Consider the following 21,946-nt stretch of genomic DNA (forward strand, 5'->3'; position numbering starts at 1 on the left):
TAGGAGAGAAACTGTATGAGACTCAAGGAAACATGGTTCTATCTGAGAGACCAGATCCTGGTAATATCATTTGAGCCCAATGCCTGAGGCTGTGCCTGAGGCCAGTTATATTCCTAAAGATTTCTAAATGAGCCAATTAAATCTCTTGCACTTAAGCATCCCTGCCTCCCCAATCACTAGAAACAAAAACAGAACTGATAAATCTTTAATCCATTCCTGCAGTTCCATCCATTTTCCAGACTCAGGGGTCAATCTGACCACTGGGCAGAGAAAATAGGTATTCCATAACCTAACCTGATATCCCACTATTAAGTCAGTCGTGTTGAAACTCTGATGCTATTCTTTGGCGATAAATCATGCGTCTATATAGCAGTTCCTCTCTGTAGGTCTCTGGCCTATCCATCCTAGAGTTCTTAACATCACGGAAGTATCAGAACCATAGCCCATAGCCAGTATCCTCTGATGACTTCTCTGAATGCCTTTGTCTAGATTGTCTCCCCTCCCAGTGAATTTAATTGGGCCTGATCTGACTGGGTCATTACTGATACGATGAGCTTTGAGACCTCTCCGAGAGGCTGGATGCTTCCTTCCCCAGGGGTTAGTCCTCAGCTTTAGAAGTCAGGGCATGTGCTTGGTTGGAACACACAAAATTGTTTGGATCCACTAAGGCTAACTCACACCAAAGGATTTCCAAAAGGCTGGTATATAACCAGGCATGCCAGTGTACTCAACCCCAGTGACAGGCTTTCATAGGTCAGACCTAGGGTATCCCTTTCACATTTTCAGGATACTTAGGAGACAGATTAGAAACTAGAGTGTCCACTCATGGGCACAAAATCAGATCAGAGCAGAGAGAGTTCCTGAGGGATATTTCATGTAGACCATTTTGAAACCTGATTAAAAGAACACTCCTGCCCTATAACTGAATCCCTTTCTCTGCTCATTGGAAGTTTCCATTCATCAGATTCAGTATTTTTCCTAGTGGTGCTGGACAAACATGCCAAAATAATGACACAACATTGAGCATCCTCTTTTTGTTAACATACTGATCAAACATGTGGTGTTTAGAAAAGCTAATTGATTTGGTCATTTTTCTCAATTATAATCATATCCTGTCCCTGCTCCCTTGACTTATATTAAAAAAAGTTACTTATTAGAGCATTGAGTATTCCCCAAACATCTCAGTCTCACCTATGCAATTTCTGGGTTGCATTTTCTTGGGTTTGAGGGTCCCATAGACCTAACAGGTACCAAACAACATCCAGTGGCTGAGCTTCACTTTCAAGGGCAGCAAAAGGAGTTGGTAAAGGAGGAGATCTCAAGCCCATGAAACTATTTCATCTCTGGAATTATTTGGGTCACAGAAATGCTAATGGCATGCCTGCAGAGAAAGCCCTATGATTACAGTTCTACAAACAAATGACTTTAACAGCAGCTGATAATGCCAGAGCCTATGACAGACCTTGCTTCTCAGTGCATATGTGAGCATGTTGGATGAACATCATCTTACAGTTTGGTGCTGAGGGAACAAATTCAGTGAAGTGCAGCATAGAAATAGAATTTCTCGTGGGGACAATTTAGCTGTAGAGGTTAAACAAGAGAGCTTTGTTCTACGGATGCCAAGAATTACATTTCTAAACTAGATTAGCACCAATTTGAACTTTTGGTGGAAATTGTCTTTTTGAAAATGCACTTTGGGAATGTTTCCCAGTGTTTTAAAATTGAAAAGAATAAAGCTAAGTAGGAAAGATATCTATCTGAGGTAATAGCAACTAAAAAGCTCTTTGGCTCTTAGGCCTTGAATTCAAATAAGAACCATAAAAAATGATTAAGCTCAAGAAATATTAAACCTCATTTATTAAAATAGGGTTCCTTGATTATTCATTCCCTATTATCAATCAAAGCTAAACCAATTTTGGGTTTACATATAAAATGGTTCATTCTCCCCAGCATAGCTATATGTAAAATCTAATTGGCACACAAGCCTAAGTTTTCCCAGCGTATTTTCTGACAGGTAATAGGGAGCAGGTCTCAGGAACCTGGGAGTGTATATCCCAGTCTCCTCCCATTTCATGCCACTATCTGAGCATTAGGTACTGAAGCCTACTCTGGAGAGAAATGTAGCTGCTATAAAAACCAGAGGGCAGCCACGTCTCCTGATCCCCTTCACTCAACCATTCAACAAATATTATTTGAGCACCTACTATATGCCAGGCACTATTCTGTGTGCTGGGATTACTTCAGTGAATAAAAGAGCTTATAATTTGGGGAAAGGAGAGACAGGATATTTAAAAAATGGCCATAACACATAATTAAATCAATAGCTTGTTAGAAAGCATCCAGTGTTATTTTAGTCTCCTGCAGATAATGATAATGATGATGATACCAACTTCCTATGTTCTAAATATTTTGTCTATTATTTAAAGTCTATTAATTTAATTTCCACAGCAAACTCATGAGGCAGCTCCTCTTAATGTCTGCATTTTACATATGAGACAATTAAGGCCCGGAAACATTAATTTTCCCAAGACCACACTACAGGTACAGAGCAGAGCTGGGATTGCCTACTGAATAAACTGCTAGATTGGCATAACCAGTCCCATCTCTAAGAGTTGTGAAGGAAATGCTCTCCACTGTCTGAGGCACTTCACATGCAACACCAGCAAGGCAGAGTTTAAACCTTCATATTGCATTGACTGGGGAAGAAGAACTGAGAAGACTGTGTGCCATCAAGGAGAAGGAACAGCGGGTCCTTCTATAAAGAGGGAAAGGTAGACACTTTCTGATTTTCCAGCAGCAGATCTGGAGATTATTCTATTACCCATCTTACCCTGCAGGCAGCCTGCTTTGGTTATTTCCCTCTTCATGCAGTCATTAACAGTGGTAGCAGAGATGGGGGGAAGATGAAATGTGGAGCTGATTAAATACATGGCAATGGCTCTGCTAAGTGATTTGGTTTGGGAAGAGGCCGTGACTGCAGTAGAGTGAGGATAAAGCCAGGCACTGGCTGCCAGGCTTCATGATGGCTGACCTTTCAATTCTCTAGAATTTCATTCTAGAACAGCAGCTATGTCAATAATTATAATGTCCTTGAGGTACATTTTAATTTTAATCAAGTTTGCCAAGTTTGTTTTTATCCTAGAACGTAATACACATTGTATGGGTATATTCTTTTTCAGGATTTTTCTAGGAGCAAAAAAAAAGGGGGGATGGGGATGGCCAACTCCATATAGCTATCTGGTCAGAGGGTTAGAGGAAGCTGTTAACTCTAGGTAAGCTGTACTTTGAATTAGGTACTTCCATATGGTGGCTAGAGCACAGATAGAGATTGCTTTTGTAATAAAAGATCCTCTTCATGTGCACCTACCACCACCAATTAGAAGTACTAAACTCCAGTAATTTGATGTCTTGAATGGAACCAGCTGGATGCTCATTTTCATTGCCCTGTAAGACTGGATTAATTTGCTAGCTACAAACCACTACTTCTATTGAGTACTTACTATTTAGCAATTGTACTATGTAAACACTGTATATGTAATATCATTTTTAACCTTCATAACAGTCCTAAGCAGGAGGTATTGTTATCCCAATTTTAGAGATGGCAGAACAGAGATTTAGAGAGAGAAAATACTTTGCCAATCTCTCATCTTAATAAGACCAAGATCCAAATGACACGGAAGCCTTCAAGCTCTAAAGCTCTTTGCTATTCTATTCTTAGAGTCTCCTCAGGGAGTCAAAATTTCAGACTGGGAGATGACATGGAAGGTGATCTGATTCAATTCTCTATTTTACACATAAGTTGAGAGACTTGTCTAACGACACAGGACGTGTAGAAACATATGGGCCAAGGCCAAAAAACAAATTCACAAGTGCATGTCCCATATACGTACCGATTTTGTATTGAGTTTCCTCAATACAAAATCAGTAGAAGGTGAGTTCTGGAATTTTAAAAGTTATTTTAAGGTAAATGTGGCAAGTTCACAAATTTAGGGACCAAGAAAAGAAGTATAATTACCAACTAAAAGAGGAAAAGGAATGGTCACCTGAAGTAGGTTTGAGTGTAGGCCGACAAGAGGAAATCTGGGGGACAAAAAGAAAAGTGTGTGCGTGTGTGTGTGTGTGTGTGTGTACACATTTAGCTTAAAATGACAGTGAAGTGGCCAGAAAAAAGAAATCAAATGAAATGGCCAAGGGTTCGGGAAGAAGAAATGACTGGGCCTCTGCCTGATCAGACAGTAAGACCCTGGGTTGCTTATCTGGGGAGATGGGATGGGTGGAGTGGGAATCACTGATTTCTTGTTGTTTGTTTTCCTTCCATTTTGTGTAAAGCTAAAAATGCTGAGTGTCTAACTTTTGAAAGTTGGTCTATTGTTTCATTTTACTGAAAAAAAAAATAGAAGAAAATGAGTCATTTGGATTTCTACACATTCCCCACAGGATCCTAAATTACAAGTAATACCAAAATCATCCTTTCAATGTTTACTGCAAGCCAAAAACTTCCCTTTAAAATCTGATGAGAGCTAAATATAAATGCTATGACCACAGCTTTGCCTTTAGTTCCTGGCGCTGCATTTCTGGGACCTCCAGGGGTGGCCAGGACAAGATGCTGAAATTTGCTGAAAGCAAGTTTGCCTTTAGACCTTCATGCTTTCCATTTTAGTGGCTTCTGCCTCCTTCTGAGGGCCTACAATGGACACCCCATCCCTACACCGGTCCTACATGCTAGACTTACCCACTTCTCTGCCTAACTTGTCCCTCTTAACCAAGGAGCCTACTAGCCTTCAGTCCTTTTCTCTTTCGCTTCCCAAAATATCATCCCTTGACCTCAGAACCCTGCTCTCAACAATCTTACAAACTCATTTAGAGAAGTCTTGATCATCAGTGAGTTGAGCATTTCAATTTCTCAAAAACATTTAATTCCTTACACCATACCCCATCCCTTTTAAGTAGGAGACACAATGCTTTACTCAGAATAAAACATCCCATCTAACATAAATGTTAGAATTATGGGCATTTGAGAAAGGTATCATGCTTATAATTCTCTGATCTTGGTCTTATTTCACAAATCTGCACTTTTGCACAAGCTGTTTTCCTGTGTAGACTGTCTTCTCACTCTACTTAGCCTAGCTAGTGAAATTCCTGCTCACTGCTCATAAACCTTCCAAACACGATCTCCACCCAGAAAACTTTATCTGATTACTCTAAAACTGTGTTAACACAGGAGCCACTGACCATGGGATGCTCTTGAACATCTGAAGTATGACTAGTCCATTTAGTGATGCACTAAAATGCACATCAGATATGTAAGAATTGTGTAAAAAAATGGTGAATCACAAGGTCAGGAGTTCAAGGCCAGGCCGGCCAATATGGTGAAACCCCTTCTCTACTAAAAATATACAAAAATTAGCCACGTGTGGTGGCAGGCACCTGTAGTCTCAGCTACTCAGGAGGCTGAGGCAGGAGAATCGCTTGAACCCGGGAGGCGGAGGTTGCAGTGAGCCGAGATCATGCCACTGCACTCCAGCCTGGGCGACAGAGCGAGACTCCATCTCAAAATAATAATAATAATAATAATAAATAAATAAATAAATTTTAAAAATTGCTATATTGATTGCATGTTGAAATGATACTATTTTGGATATAATGGGTTGAAGAAATATATTGTCAAAATCAATTTCATCTTTCTTTTTATGTAAGTGGCTACTAGAATTTTTTTCCTTTTTAATTTTTTAATTGAGATAAAATATACATATATAATTTACCATCTTTGCAATTTTTAAGTGTACAGTTCAGTGGTAATAAATGTATTTGTATTCTTTTTCTCCCTCTTCACCTCTGTTCTCCCACTCACCCTGGGACGAGAACATTTAAAATTACATATTTGACTTCTGTTTGTGGCTTGCATTAGATTTCTATTGGATAGTGCTGCCCTAAAGACCAGTGGTTTTGAACCTGCAGGGGGAGAGGGATAGGATGGTTAAATTGTCTGAATGTCTGTTAAAGTGCACATTGGAGTGAAATAATCTATGTTTCTTATATATATCAATAATATACCAAGATAACCAATGAAGAGCAAATGCACTGGGTCTTTGGTGTTCCATCAAGCACCATTCATCTTTTGTTAATTTTGCTGCAATCCTCATTTTCTCCCCACCTACCCTTAACCCTGGGGATGAAGGAGACACAGTGTGGTGGTGCATGAAGAGTCTTTTGTTTAGTTGATCAATTCCTAGACTGAGCAGACAAGGTAAAATATGATCCAGTTAATCATAAACAACTGTGGGAAAAAAAGGAAGAAGAATAAAGGACGCTCATATCAGCTGCAACATGCACTGCTAAGCATTTTAACATAATCAGAATTTCCTGACCTGTGCTCAGTGGAATACAGGTTCTGAGGGATGTTCATAGTGTTGTGTTGGGAGTAGGGAAGAGAAAGGAGGTTTCATGGTGAAATCAGACTGGAAAATGCTGGCCTAAACAAGGTTAACCAGCTTTCTTTATTGCAGTACTTTACAGAACCTTTAGTATGCCATGAAACATTGTGATCACTCAAAAGGGAAAAAAGAATTGTTTCCCAACTTATTTGATCATAAAATTCTTTTTTGAGAAACACCTATCAACATCTCTGGTTGGTAAATTTGTCATAGACAATGTCATTTAATGTGCATTTCACATGCAGGATGCTGCGGCTTAAGAATGTAAGTGACTTGCCCAACATTGCAGTGTTACACAACTCATTAGTGGCTGAGCCAAAACTCCAAATTCACATTTATACCAGAGGAAAGAATTAACTGTGGTCAGAACAGGCAAATATCATCATGAAAAATTCTCAATACATATAGAAATATGTCTGAAATGACGTAGTCACTTTCCCTGCTAGATCCCGAGCTCACTGCCCCTCAGTTCATTTTCTGCTTCTACTGTGTTCTCCCTGGATGAAAGAGATCTCCTCTTCTGAATTTTTTAGTACTCCTCCTGTGGGTCTCGGCACATATTGCTTTATTGTTAACTTTGTATATGTATACTCTCCAAACAGATTAGAGGCTTGCAGTGGTATTACTTGAATTCCCTACAGTGTGTCTTGCATGTAGCAGGAGCTCTATAGAACTTTCTCAGTTTATTAATTACCAGCCCTCCCAGCTATTGATGGCTTGTGGTGTCTTTTTACAGTATCTAAATGCTACAGAAGAATTGGCTCTTGGTTCAGAGACATCACGGGTTCACCTAGGCTGCCAACTCAGTATCAAATAGCCTGATGTTGAACACTGACATACCTGTAAAATGCAACTCATGATATCAGATGCGATTTTTGCATGAGGAGTGTCTTCATCTTTCCCAAAGGGTCTCAGGTTATGTTCCAAGCAGGAGTCCCAGAGCCCCACAAGGGCCTTTGCATGCTTTTCAATGGACTCGGTCTCTCTGATGGCTGTTGTGATTCTTGTGATACAGATTTCAACTACTGCCTGGTCATTGTTATTGGTTTGGTAATCCTGTTTGGAAAGAAAATCTTCATGTTAAATAATACTCTAGAAAGTTATCCTTCAAAGGACAAAATACTAACTCAGTCATTTAAAAAATGGGTGCACCAGGCTGTGTGCTAAGGGGTGAGGGTGTAAAGCCTAATACAATAAAGGCTTTCTTCCTTGGAGATCTTAATCTTGTGGAAGAGGCAGATATACAAACATGCTAAAATGGAGCAGCTTCTACTACCACCCTTAGACAGGGATCCCTGAGAGTACACAGGCGCTTAACTATTCACTTGCAAGTGGGTTTAATCTTTAGACTGTTTCAGTTTCTAAGTCCATTACAGGGCAGGGGTTACTTTTTACTCTGACATTTCAGCAACTTTTGTGAAATGTTTCAAATTACCCTTCAATTTCCCCTCATTAGTTTTCTCCCTCTTTCTGGACATAATGGAACACATCATTTCATCTCTCCCTTTTCAACTCAAATAACTACAAAACCCATTTTACCTTTCCCCAACCAGGTTTTCCTCCATTCCCCTGCTTTCATTCTCCCTCAAATTCCTGATCATCTTTACTGAGAAATAATGGGATCTCCAAAACAAATAAATGTGAAAAACAGGCCCACTGAATTAATTTGGAAAATTGGTCTGACTGTGAACTTCACATGCTGGACTCACAAAACTGAAAATATAATAGAACAGGAAAGTATGTAGAGCCTGACATCATCATGTGAGATTAGAGATGGGAAGTGATGGGGTTTTTCAGCACTACAGCAAACTCCAGCTGTAACAATTTTCTGTTGCTGTTGCTATAACTAATAGGGCAGTAAACATCTTGTGCATGAAGCTCTCTCTACATTGCAAATTATATACTAGAGCCTCCAGAAGTGAAAATTTCTGAGACAAAGGACAGGCACATTTTTAAGGCTCAAAATAGGTACTGCTGAACTATGTTCCAGAAAGGTTTTACGAATGTGAACTCCCTCCAGCTGGGTAATAGCATGATCTCCTTATTCTACACTTACAAGAACAGAGTATTTATAATATTTCTAATTTGATTAGTGAGAAACAGTATCTTATCGCTGTTTTGCTTAGGAATTTCCTTGCCCAAAAGTGAAGTTGAATGTTTCTGTGTTTATTGGCTGTTTGTATTTTCTCCTTTGGGAACTACCCACAGTACCTTATGTTATATTTTTCTTTAGGTCACCTCATTTTTTTTTTTTTTAATCCTTCTTTGGTACAATATATTTTTCTATTAAGGGTATTAAGTGAATATTTGACATTTCGCTGCAAATATATCTCTATGTTTCATTATTTTTAGTTTTTTTGCTGCTATTCAATGACATCCTAAGATTTTAGGTAATTAAACTTGTCAATTTTGGGGGCCTCATTGTTTTTCCTTTTCTAAATCGGAAACTTAAGTTGTTTACATTTTTTTGAAAGGTAATACATAAACATCGTACAAAAATTCAAAAGATGCAAAGAAAGGGTTTACAGTGAAAAGTTAATCTCCCTGTCAGCCCTGTTCCTCATCTGTCCCAGTCCCCTTCCTCAGCGGGAACCAGGCTCAGCAAATCCTTATGTTTATACAGAGGCATTCTAAGCACACGCAGATATTATCCACACATTCTCCTTTCTTTCTGTGTGATTCCTGTAACAGATTTTTGTTTAACTTCAAGTTTTCCTTATTCAAAATTTGAATAAAAATCATCTTTACTTTTTTCCAGATTAAAAAGAACTTCACAAAACACTCAACATTTATTACTTTAGAAATTCATCTTTTAACCATTTGCTTAGTTCTTAAATCTATCTGGTATTTATGGAAATAAGTAGAAATGCACATTTTCTTCTAAATAGCTAACCTAATCTTCCTACTACCATTTAGTGAATAATTCATTTCCTAGTAATTGTTTTAAATATATTGAGAGGTGACACCGTGCTGGCAGTCCTCACAGCCCTCGCTCGCTCTTGGCGCCTCCTCTGCCTGGGCTTCCATTTTGGCGGCACTTGAGGAGGACTTCAGCCCACCGCCGCACTGTGGGAGCCCCTTTCCGGGCTGGCCAAGGCCGGAGCCCACTCCCTCAGCTTGCAGGGAGGTGTGGAGGGAGAGGCGCCAGCAGGAACCGGGGTTGTGTGCGGCACTTGCGGGCCAGCTGGAGTTCTGGGTGGGCGTGAGCTTGGCGGCCCCACACTTGGAGCAGCCAGCCGGCCCTGCTGGCCCCAGGCAATGAGGGACTTAGCACCTGGGCCAGTGGCTGTGGAGGGTATATTGGGTCCCCCAGCAGTGCCAGCCCACCGGCGCTGCGCTCGATTTCTCACCGGGCCTTAGCTGCTTTCCCGCGGGGCAGGCCTCGGGACTGCAGCCTGCCATGCCTGAGCCTTCCCCCGCCTCAGTGGGTTCCTGTGCAGCCTGAGCCTCCTCGAGGAGCGCCGCCCCCTGCTCCATGGCGCCCAGTCCCATCGACCACCCAAGGGCTGAGGAGTGCGAGCGCAGAGCGCGGGACTGGCAGGCAGCTCCACCTGCAGCCCCTGTGCGGGATCCACTAGGTGAGGCCAGCTGGGCTCCTGAGTCTGGTGAGGACATGGAGAGTCTTTATATCTAGCTCAGGGATTGTAAACACACCAATCGGCACTCTGTATTTAGCTCAAGGTCTGTGAGTGCACCAATCGACACTCTGTATCTAGCTGCTCTGGTGGGGCCTTGGAGAACCTTTATGTCTAGCTCAGGGATTGTAAACACACCAATCGGCACTCTGTATCTAGCTCAAGGTTTGTAAACACACCAATCAGCACCCTGTGTTTAGCTCAAGGTTTGTGAGTGCACCCATCGATACTCTGTATCTAGCTGCTCTGGTGGGGCTTTAGAGAACCTGTGTGTCGAAACTCTGTATCTAACTAATCTGATGGGGACATGGAGAACCTTTGTATCTAGCTCAGGGATTGTAAACGCACCAATCAGCACCCTGTCAAATCAGGCCACTCAGCTCTACCAATCAGCAGGATGTGGGCGGGGCCAGATAAGAGAATAAAAGCAGGCTGCCTGAGCCAGCATTGGCAACCCGCTTGGGTCCCCTTCCACACTGTGGCAGCTTTGTTGTTTCACTCTTTGCAATAAATCTGGCTACTGCTCACTCTTTGGGTCCACGCTGCTTTTTATGAGCTGTAACACTCACCGCAAAGATCTGCAGCTTCACTCCTGAACCCAGCGAAACCACGAGCCCACCAGGAGGAACGAACAACTCCAGACGCGCTGCCTTAAGAACTGTAACACTCACGGCAAAGGTCTGCAGCTTCACTCCGGAGCCAGTGAGACTACGAACCCACCAGAAGGAAGAAACTCCGAACACATCCAAACATCAGAAGGAACAAACTGCAGACGTGCCACCTTAAGAGCTGTAACACTCACCGCGAGGGTCCGCGGCTTTATTCTTGAAGTCAGTGAGACCAAGAACCCACCAATTCTGGACACAATATCAGATTCTATTTCAGGGCTGTCTTTTCTGTCTGCCATTTCTCAATTCTTTTACAATACTAATTTTGCAAGTTTCCCTATGTAAGCTTCAGAATTTTTTGTAACTTTTATTTTAAGTTCAGGGGTACATGTGCAAGTTTGTTATTTAGGTAAACTCATGTCATGGGAGTTTGTTATACAGATTATTTTGTCACCCAAGTATTATACCTAGTACCCATTAGTTATTTTTTCTGATCCTTTCCTTCCTCCCACCATCTATCCTCTGATAGGCCCCAGTGTGTGTTGTTCCCCTCTATGGGTCCATGTGTTCTTACCATTTAGCTCCCACTTAAAGTGACAACACACAGTATTTGTTTTTCTGTTCCTGCATTAATTTGCTAAGGATAATGGCCTCCAACTCCGTGTTCCTGAGAAGAACATGATCTTGTTCTTTTTTATGGTTGGATGTAATATTCCATGCTGTATATATACCACGTTTTCTTTATCCAGGGTGCCATTGATGGGCATTTAGGTTGACTCCATGTCTTTGCTATTGAGCTTCACAAATTTTTAACTGTGTTTCCTAGTGTATTTTGTCTTTCTGTTAACAAAATATTTTTTCTCATTAGAGAAAAAATGCTATTGAGCTTCACAAATTTTTAACTGTGTTTCCTAGTGTATTTTGTCTTTCTATTGTTGTTAACAAAATATTTTTTCTCATTAGAACTTTTAATTATAATTAGTTTTGCTGATTAAATGAACTTTTTTTTTTTTTTTTTTTTTTTTTTTAGATGGAGTCTCACTCTGTCACCCAGGTTGGAGTGCAGTGGCGCAATCTCAGGTCACTGCAACCTCCGCCTCCAGGGTTCAAGCAATTCTCCTGCCTCAGCCTCCCGAGTAGCTGGGACTACAGGAGCGTGCTACCACGCCCAGCTAATTCTTTGTGTTTTTAGTAGAGACAGGGTTTCACCATGTTAGTCAGGATGGTCTCGATCCCCTGACCTCGTGATCTGCCTGCCTTGGCCTCCCAAAGTGCTGGGATTACAGGCATGAGCCACCATGTCCTGCTTTTTGTATTTATTTTGTAACTTGCTGTTTAGCTTAACTATACTTAATTATGATAAATTTTAAGTTCATCATCTTGGGTTTTCTAAAAAGATTTTTGTGTTTTATGCAGCCTTTCTGAGATCTATATATTTTATATATCCCATGGCTTATTATGTTGGCTAGAATCTTCTATGCTATTTCACATAAAAGTGATTAGAACAAGAATGCTAGCTTAGTTCCTAGTTTTGATTCTTGATTTTTGGCATAAAATTTTATGGTGAAAACCAAAAAAAAAAAAATACAGTAAATGTTTTAAATTATATAGAATACATCACTTTCTATATTCAAAGTTTATATATTTGATTTAATTTCCCTAGTAAGCATTATGCTGGCTTTTTGGGTGAGAGATTTTATAATATTATAATTTACAATATTAAAGAGGTATCAATCTATTGCTATTTTATTGAGTTTATTTATTTTTTTAAATAAAGAATAAATTGTGAATTTCCTTAAATGCCTTTTTAGCATCTATAGATATATCAAATACTTTTGTCCTTAGATCTATCAATATGATAAATTACAGAAACAAATTTCTCAATATTAGTTACCTTTGCATTCCTGGAACATGTTGTACTGGATCTTGGGAAATAATTTTTTAATGTGCTGCTAAATTCTGTTTTTAATATTTTATTAAAACTTTTTTGCGAATACAGTTGGGAAGGAGCCAAGATGGCCGAATAGGAACAGCTCCAGTCTACAGCTCCCAGCTCGAGCCACGCAGAAGACGGGTGATTTCTGCATTTCCATCTGAGGTACCATGTTCATCTCACTAGGGAGTGCCAGACAGTGGGCGCAGGTCAGTGGGTGAGTTCACCATGCGCCAGCCGAAGCAGGGGCGAGGCATTGCCTCACTCGGGAAGCGCAAGGGGTCAGGGAGTTCCCTTTCCAGGGGTGACAGACGGCACCTGGAAAATCGGGCCACTCCCACCCGAATACTGTGCTTTTCCGACGGGCTTAGGAAACGGTGCCCCAGGAGAGTATAGCCCGCACCTGGCTCAGAGGGTCCTACGCCCACGGAGTCTCGCTGATTGCTAGCACAGCAGTCTGAGATCAAACAGCAAGTCGGCAGCGAGGCTGGGGGAGGGGCGCCCGCCATTGCCCAGGCTTGCTTAGGTAAACAAAGCAGCCTGGAATCTCGAACTGGGTGGAGCCCACCACAGCTCAAGGAGGCCTGCCTGCATCTGTAGGCTCCACCTCTGGGGGCAGGGCACAGACAAAAAGACAGCAGTAACCTCTGCAGACTTAAATGTCCCTGTGTGACAGCTTTGAGGAGAGCAGTGGTTCTCCCAGCACGCAGCTGGAGATCTGAGAACGGGCTGACTGCCTCCTCAAGTGGGTCCCTGACCCCTGACCCCTGAGCAGCCTAACTGGGAGGCACCCCCCAGCAGGGGCAGACTGACACCTCACAGGGCCCACCAGGTACTCCAACAGACCTGCAGCTGAGGGTCCTGTCTGTTAGAAGGAAAACTAACAGAAAGGACATCCACACCAAAAACCCATCTGTACATCACCATCATCAAAGACCAAAAGTAGATAAAACCACAAAGATGGGGAAAAAACAGAGCAGAAAAACTGGAAACTCTAAAAAGCAGAGTACCTCTCCTCCTCCAAAGGAACGCAGTTCCTCACCAGCAACGGAACAAAGCTGGACGGAGAATGACTTTGACGAGCTGAGAGAAGAAGGCTTCAGACGATCAAATTACTCCGAGCTACGGGAGGATATTCAAACCAAAGGCAAAGAAGTTGAAAACTTTGAAAAAAATTTAGAAGAATGTATAACTAGAATAACCAATACAGAGAAGTTCTTAAAGGAGCTGATGGAACTGAAAACCAAGGCTCGAGAACTACGTGAAGAATGCAGAAGCCTCAGGAGCCGATGCGATCAAATGGAAGAAAGGGTATCAGCCCTGGAAGATGAAATGAATGAAATGAAGTGACAAGGGAAGTTTAGAGAAAAAAGAATAAAAAGAAATGAGCAAAGCCTCCAAGAAATGTGGGACTATGTGAAAAGACCAAATCTACATCTGATTGGTGTACCTGAAAGTGACAGGGAGAATGGAACCAAGTTGGGAAACACTCTGCAGGATATTATCCAGGAGAACTTCCCCAATCTAGCAAGGCAGGCCAACATTCAGATTCAGGAAATACAGACAATGCCACAAAGATACTCCTCGAGAAGAGCAACTCCAAGACACATAATTGTCAGATTCACCAAAGTTGAAATGAAGGAAAAAATGTTAAGGGCAGCCAGAGAGAAAGGTCGGGTTACCATCAAAGGGAAGCCCATCAGACTAACAGCAGATCTCTCGGCAGAAACCCTACAAGCCAGAAGAGAGTGGGGGCCAATATTCAACATTCTTAAAGAAAAGAATTTTCAACCCAGAATTTCATATCCTGCCAAACTAAGCTTCATAAGTGAAGGAGAAATAAAATACTTTACAGACAAGCAAATGCTGAGAGATTTTGTCACCACCAGGCCTGCCCTAAAAGAGCTCCTGAAGGAAGCGCTAAACATGGAAAGGCACAAACGGTACCAGCCACTGCAAAATCATACCGAAATGTAAAGACCATCGAGACTAGGAAGAGACTGCATCAACTAACGAGCAAAATAACCAGCTAACATCATAATGACAGGATCAAATTCACACATAACAATATTAACTTTAAATGTAAATGGACTAAATGCTCCAATTAAAAGACACAGACTGGCAAATTGGATAAAGACTCAAGACCCATCAGTGTGCTGTATTCGGGAAACCCATCTCACGTGCAGAGACACACATAGGCTCAAAATAAAAGGATGGAGGAAGATCTACCAAGCAAATGGAACACAAAAAAAGGCAGGGGTTGCAATCCTAGTCTCTGATAAAACGGACTTTAAACCAACAAAGATCAAAAGAGACAAAGAAGGCCATTACATAATGGTAAAGGGATTAATTCAACAAGAAGAGCTAACTATCCTAAATATATATGCACCCAATACAGGAGCACCCAGATTCATAAAGCAAGTCCTGAGTGACCTACAAAGAGACTTAGACTCCCACACATTAATAATGGGAGACTTTAACACCCCACTGTCAACATTAGACAGATCAACGAAACAGAAAGTCAACAAGGATACCCAGGAATTGAACTCAGCTGTGCACCAAGCGGACCTAATAGACATCTACAGAACTCTCCACCCCAAATCAACAGAATATACATTTTTTTCAGCACCACACCACACCTATTCCAAAATTGACCACATACTTGGAAGTAAAGCTCTCCTCAATAAATGTAAAAGAACAGAAATTATAACAAACTATCTCTCAGATCACAATGCAATCAAGCTAGAACTCAGGATTAAGAATCTCACTCAAAACCGCTCAACTACATGGAAACTGAACAACCTGCTCCTGAATGACTACTGGGTACATAACGAAATGAAGGCAGAAATAAAGATGTTCTTTGAAACCAACGAGAACCAAGACACAACATACCAGAACCTCTGGGATGCATTCAAAGCAGTGTGTAGAGGGAAATTTATAGCACTAAATGCCCACAAGAGAAAGCAGGAAAGATCCAAAATTGACACCCTAACATCACAATTAAAAGAACTAGAAAAGCAAGAGCAAACACATTCAAAAGCTAGCAGAAGGCAAGAAATAACTAAAATCAGAGCAGAACTGAAGGAAATAGAGACACAAAAAACCCTTCAAAAAATAAATGAATCCAGGAGCTGGTTTTTTGAAAGGATCAACAAAATTGATAGACCTCTAGCAAGATTAATAAAGAAAAAAAGAGAGAAGAATCAAATAGATGCAATAAAAAATGATAAAGGGGATATCACCACCAATCCCACCGAAATACAAACTACCATCAGAGAATATTACAAACACCTCTACACAAATAAACTAGAAAATCTAGAAGAAATGGATAAATTCCTCAACACATACACCCTCCCAAGACTAAACCAGGAAGAAGTTGAATCTCTGAATAGACCAATAACAGGAGCTGAAATTGTGGCAATAATCAATAGCTTACCAACCAAAAAAAGTCCAGGACCAGATGGGTTCACAGCCGAATTCTACCAGAGGTACAAGGAGGAACTGGTACCATTCCTTCTGAAACTATTCCAATCAATAGAAAAAGAGGGAATCCTCCCTAACTCATTTTATGCGGCCAGCATCATCCTGATACCAAAGCCTGGCAGAGACACAACAAAAAAATAGAATTTTAGACCAATATCCTTGATGAACATTGATGCAAAAATCCTCAATAAAATTCTGGCAAACAGAATCCAGCAGCACATCAAAAAGCTTATCCACCATGATCAAGTGGGCTTCATCCCTGGGATGCAAGGCTGGTTCAATATACGCAAATCAATAAATGTAATCCAGCATATAAACAGAACCAAAGACAAAAACCACATGATTATCTCAATAGATGCAGAAAAGGCCTTTGACAAAATTCAACAACCTTCATGCTAAAAACTCTCAATAAATTAGGTATTGATGGGACGTATCTCAAAATAATAAGAGCTATCTATGACAAACCCACAGCCAATATCATACTGAATGGGCAAAAACTGGAAGCATTCCCTTTGAAAACTGGCACAAGACAGGGATGCCCTCTCTCACCACTTCTATTCAACATAGTGTTGGAAGTTCTGGCCAGGGCAATTAGGCAGGAGAAGGAAATCAAGGGTATTCAATTAGGAAAAGAGGAAGTCAAATTGTCCCTGTTTGCAGATGACATGATAGTATATCTAGAAAACCCCATTGTCTCAGCCCAAAATCTCCTTAAGCTGATAAGCAACTTCAGCAAAGTCTCAGGATACAAAATCAATGTACAAAAATCACAAGCATTCTTATACATCAATAACAGACAAACAGAGAGCCAAATCATGAGTGAACTCCCATTCACAATTGCTTCAAAGAGAATAAAATACCTAGGAATCCAGCTTACAAGGGATGTGAAGGACCTCTTCAAGGAGAACTACAAACCACTGCTCAAGGAAATAAAAGAGGATACAAACAAATGGAAGAACATTCCATGCTCATGGGTAGGAAGAACCAATATCATGAAAATGGCCATACTGCCCAAGGTAATTTACAGATTCAATGCCATCCCCATCAAGTTACCAATGACTTTCTTCACAGAATTGGAAAAAACTACTTTAAAGTTCATATGGAACCAAAAAAGAGCCCACATCGCCAAGTCAATCCTAAGCCAAAAGAACAAAGCTGGAGGCATCACACTACCTGACTTCAAACTATACTACAAGGCTACAGTAACCAAAACAGCATGGTACTGGTACCAAAACAGAGATATAGATCAATGGAACAGAACAGAGCCATCAGAAATAATGCCACATATCTACAACTATCTGATCTTTGACAAACCTGACAAAAACAAGAAATGGGGAAAGGATTCCCTATTTAATAAATGGTGCTGGGAAAACTGGCTAGCCATATGTAGAAAGCTGAAACTGGATCCCTTCCTTACACCTTATACAAAAATCAATTCAAGATGGATTAAAGACTTAAATGTTAGACCTAAAACCATAAAAATCCTAGAAGAAAACCTAGGCAATACCATTCAGGACATAGGCATGGGCAAGGACTTCATGTCTAAAACACCAAAAGCAATGGCAACAAAAGCCAAAATTAACAGATGGGATCTAATTAAACTAAAGAGCTTCTGCACAGCAAAGGAAACTACCATCAGAGTGAACAGGCAACCTACAAAATGGGAGAACACTTTCGCAACCTACTCATCTGACAAAGGGCTAATATCCAGAATCTACAATGAACTCTAACAAATTTACAAGAAAAAAACAACCCCATCAAAAAGTGGGCGAAGGACATAAACAGACACTTCTGAAAAGAAGACATTTATGCAGCCAAAAAACACATGAAAAAATGCTCACCATCACTGGCCATCAGAGAAATGCAAATCAAAACCACAATGAGATACCATCTCACACCAGTTAGAATGGCAATCATTAAAAAGTCAGGAAACAACAGGTGCTGGAGAGGATGTGGAGAAATAGGAACACTTTTACACTGTTGGTGGGACTGTAAACTAGTTCAACCCTTGTGGAAGTCAGTGTGGCGATTCCTCAGGGATCTAGAACTAGAAATTGCATTTGACCCGGCCATCCCATTACTGGGTATATACCCAAAGGACTATAAATCATGCTGCTATAAAGACACATGCACACGTATGTTTATTGCAGCATTATTCACAATAGCAAAGACTTGGAACCAACCCAAATGTCCAACAATGATAGACTGGATTAAGAAAATGTGGCACATATACACCATGGAATACTATGCAGCCATAAAAAATGATGAGTTCATGTCCTTTGTAGGGACATGGATGAAATTGGAAATGATCATTCTCAGTAAACTATCGCAAAAACAAAAAACCAAACACCGCATATTCTCAGTCATAGGTGGGAATTGAACAATGAGAACACATGGACACAGGAAGGGGAACATCACACTTCGGGGACTGTTGTGGGGTGGGGGGAGGGGGGAGGGATAGCATTGGGAGATATACCTAATGCTAGATGACGAGTTGGTGGGTGCAGCGCACCAGCATGGCACATGTATACATATGTAACTTACTTGCACGTTGCGCACATGTATCATAGAGTCTAAAGTATAATAATAATAATAATAAAGAAAAAAACAAAAACAAACAAACAAAAAAAGAACAATACAGTTGAAAAAAAAAAAAACTTTTTTGCATCAATATTTGGTCTTATGTTTGTCAGGTGTCATATCAATTTTATGCTAAGTCCATAAAAGGATTTTGGAAGATTTAAGCTCTCTGTAATCTTACTTATTATTTGACCTTACAGTGGCTGAACAGAAGTGAATTAACATTTCCTGCAACTAATGTGTCTATCTGTTGTTACTGGTATCTCCTGGAGTTTTTCTTTTATGAATGTTATTGCTATGTAATTTAACATAAAGATATTCTTAATTTTTATAACTCTTGTGAACTAAATCCATTAGAAAAACAAAGTGCCTTTATTTTACTGAATGCTTCTGGCATGAATTTTTTATCTGACTAAAGAACATGATCCCTGTTCCTTTTGGTTTAAATTTTCCTCATATCATTTGCCTATTTTATTCTTATTTTTAAAATTTATTTTACAACCTATATTGTATCAAATGAGTGGTTGTTAACTCTCTTTATATAACTTTCTAGGAAACAATTTAGTAGCATTATTCAATGATTCTTAATAGTAAAAAATATGCCTAGTACATAGGGTATACAGAAGTCCTTGATCATCGTCTGGGTCCAAACCATTCTATCATAATCAACAATTTAAGCATGGTGGAGCTACATGTAGACTTCACAAGTCTTCATATGAGAACAGAGGGCCCTGCCTTAGCAAATGATTGGGCAAACTCTTTCTCACAATTTTAAGCAAAGAGGATTATTTTTGACTCAGCATTGATTTTCTGTGTCAAAGGATTATTTCCTGTGCTTTATCTGTTAATTTGGCATGGTATGTTAAAAAAAAAAAGAAATAGCCTATATATTAGGTTTGAATATGTGATATGGTTTCGTGGTAAACATCAAAACAATTTGCTTTAATTTGAATTACTCACATGTGTTTTATAGTCAAGTAAATCATTGTTTAATTTTGCATCTTTTTATTTTAGATTTTCTAATTTTTAATTTTTGGTTTTTTTCAGACAGGTTCTCTCTGCCACCCAGGTTGGAGTGCAGTGGTGCCATGGCTCACTGCAGCCTCAACCTCCTGGGCTCAAGGGTTCCTCCTATCCCAGCCTCCTAAGTAGCTGGGATTACAGGTACATGCCACCATTCCCAGCTAATTTGTTTAATTTTTTTTTTGTAGAGATGGAGTCTTGCTATTTTAACCTGGCTAGTCTTGAACTCCTAGGCTCAAGTGACCCTCCCCACCTTGGCTTCCCAAAGTGCTGGGATTATAAGTGTGAGCCACCATGTCCAGCCTATTTTTACATTTTCTAAATCATTTCCTAAGTCATTAAATATACGTCTCTTCTTTGCTAGATTTTTCCTGGTGATCTAATCTAAAAGTCTTTTTAAAAAAATAGGTGAGTTTTACCCATTTATATAAAGTGATATGATAGATACATTTGGCCTTAAACATGTCATATTAGCTCATATTATGCTTGAGTTTTTTCTTAAGTTTTGAAGTTCAAGTATTTTACTAGGAAGTGGTACATTTTGGATCAGACATGAACAAAGCCAGAGTGCACAAATAAGCTGTGTGAGCAGGTGACCTGGACCCCTATGTCATCAACCACTATAGAAATAACATCTTACACTCAGGTGACACTTATGGCCACATGAGGGGTTCCCTCATGGCCAGCTGACAGAGGAGGAAAATGTCTCAACTTGGTTTACTGATGGGTTGGCTAGGTATGTGGGTGCAATTCAAAATTTGACTTCTCTTATGTATAGACCTACTCAGGGGTGACCCTGAAAGACAAAAGTGAGAGAACATTCTCCCAGTGGTCACAGCTTCAGTCATGCACCTGATCATTAATTTTGTGTGGCAAGAGAAATGGCTTGGCTGAATGGCCAATGGCCTGAAAAAAGAAAGATTGAGAAACTGGAAATAAGGAGCTCTGGGTAAGAAGCATGGATCCACACATGGGATTGGACATAAAGTATAAACATCTTTTATGCTCATGGGAATATTCACTACACAAGAGGCACTGAAACACAAAGCAGAGGGAATGACTCAGCCAAATGACATCAACCAAGCCTCTGTCATCAGTCACTCCAGTGTGATCCAGTCAGCACATAAATGGAGTAGCCATGGTGAGGGATAGAGGCTAGGCATCACCCACCACTGCCTTGATGTAAATCTACCAGCAACAGAGGCCCCTGCTGAGTCCTCAGAATGGCACCACCCCTCAAGGAAACAAATCAATCACTTGGTGGCAAGTTATTTACATTAGACCTTTTCCACCTTGGAAGGGACGTCAATCATATTGAGTGGAATTTACATGTAATCCAGGGTTGGGTTTTTTTCTGCTCACAGGGCTTAAGCCTGGTTCACTATTTGAGGGATCACAGAGCATTTGGTCTGCTGACATAGGATTCTACGTAACACTGCATCAAACCAAAGAACCATTTTATAGCAAAGGATGTACAGCAGTAGGCACATAATCATGGGACTCACTGGTTTTATCACATACCATAACCTCTTCTGCCCCCACCCCAATACTACTAGACTGATGAATCAATGGAGCAGGCTTGCAAAGAAGCAACTCAACCTTATATCCTGTAAAGGATGAAACACCATCCTCCAAGGGGCAGTACACATACTAAAACAGTGACCACTGCATGGTACTGTATTCCCTGCAGGTAGAATACATGAGCCCAACAGCCCAGTCACCTCAGGTTCTTTGTGTCAAGGGACCAGCATATTAAGAAAGGAGTTGCCAACCTGGCAGGAGTAATTGGCCATGAACATTGGAAGACAGTAGGCTGCTGTTACACAATGGGGGTATCTCTTGGTACTCCCTTGCCCAATTTTGATGGTAAATGGACAATGGAGCAGTCACAGCCTGAGAAAGGAATGGAGTCCAGGGACTCAGACCCCTCAAGAAAGAGCATCTGAGTAACTCAACTAGGAGGCAACTTAGATCAGTAGAGGTGCTAGCTGAAGATGAAGGAAATCCAGAATAGGTTGTAAAGGAGTGATACTGCAATTGTCTTCTTGTTATAGTTGCAAATAATTATCACATACTTACTGGCTCAAGAATTTGTGTTGAGAAATTAAAATTCTGGAGGTCAGAAGTCAAAAATCAGTCTCACTGGACTAAAGTCAAGGTGTCAGCAGGGCTGGTGCCCTCTGGAGGCTCTGAGGGCATTTTTTTTTTTTTTTAAATCTGTTCTAGCTTCTAGAGGCCACCTGCATTCCT

The 21,946-nt window shown here is 40.6% G+C and overlaps 1 protein-coding gene across 15 annotated transcripts in view; it reads right to left on the reverse strand.

Annotated features, from left to right (window-relative positions):
• VEPH1 (ventricular zone expressed PH domain containing 1) overlaps positions 1-21,946 on the reverse strand; it is a 315,043-nt gene that overhangs the window by 234,824 nt on the left and 58,273 nt on the right. For all 15 annotated transcript variants that reach the window (XR_008523995.2, XM_054552900.2, XM_024245018.3 and 12 more), the window contains one exon: positions 7,275-7,490. Coding sequence is in view for 14 of the 15 variants with exons in the window: in XM_054552900.2 (XP_054408875.1) it covers positions 7,275-7,490 (216 nt within the window). In the remaining variant the exon portion in view is untranslated. The remainder of the gene's footprint in view (positions 1-7,274; positions 7,491-21,946) is intronic.

Source organism: Pongo abelii, chromosome 2 (assembly GCF_028885655.2).
Source record: "Pongo abelii isolate AG06213 chromosome 2, NHGRI_mPonAbe1-v2.0_pri, whole genome shotgun sequence".
Taxonomy (NCBI): Eukaryota; Metazoa; Chordata; class Mammalia; order Primates; family Hominidae; genus Pongo; species Pongo abelii.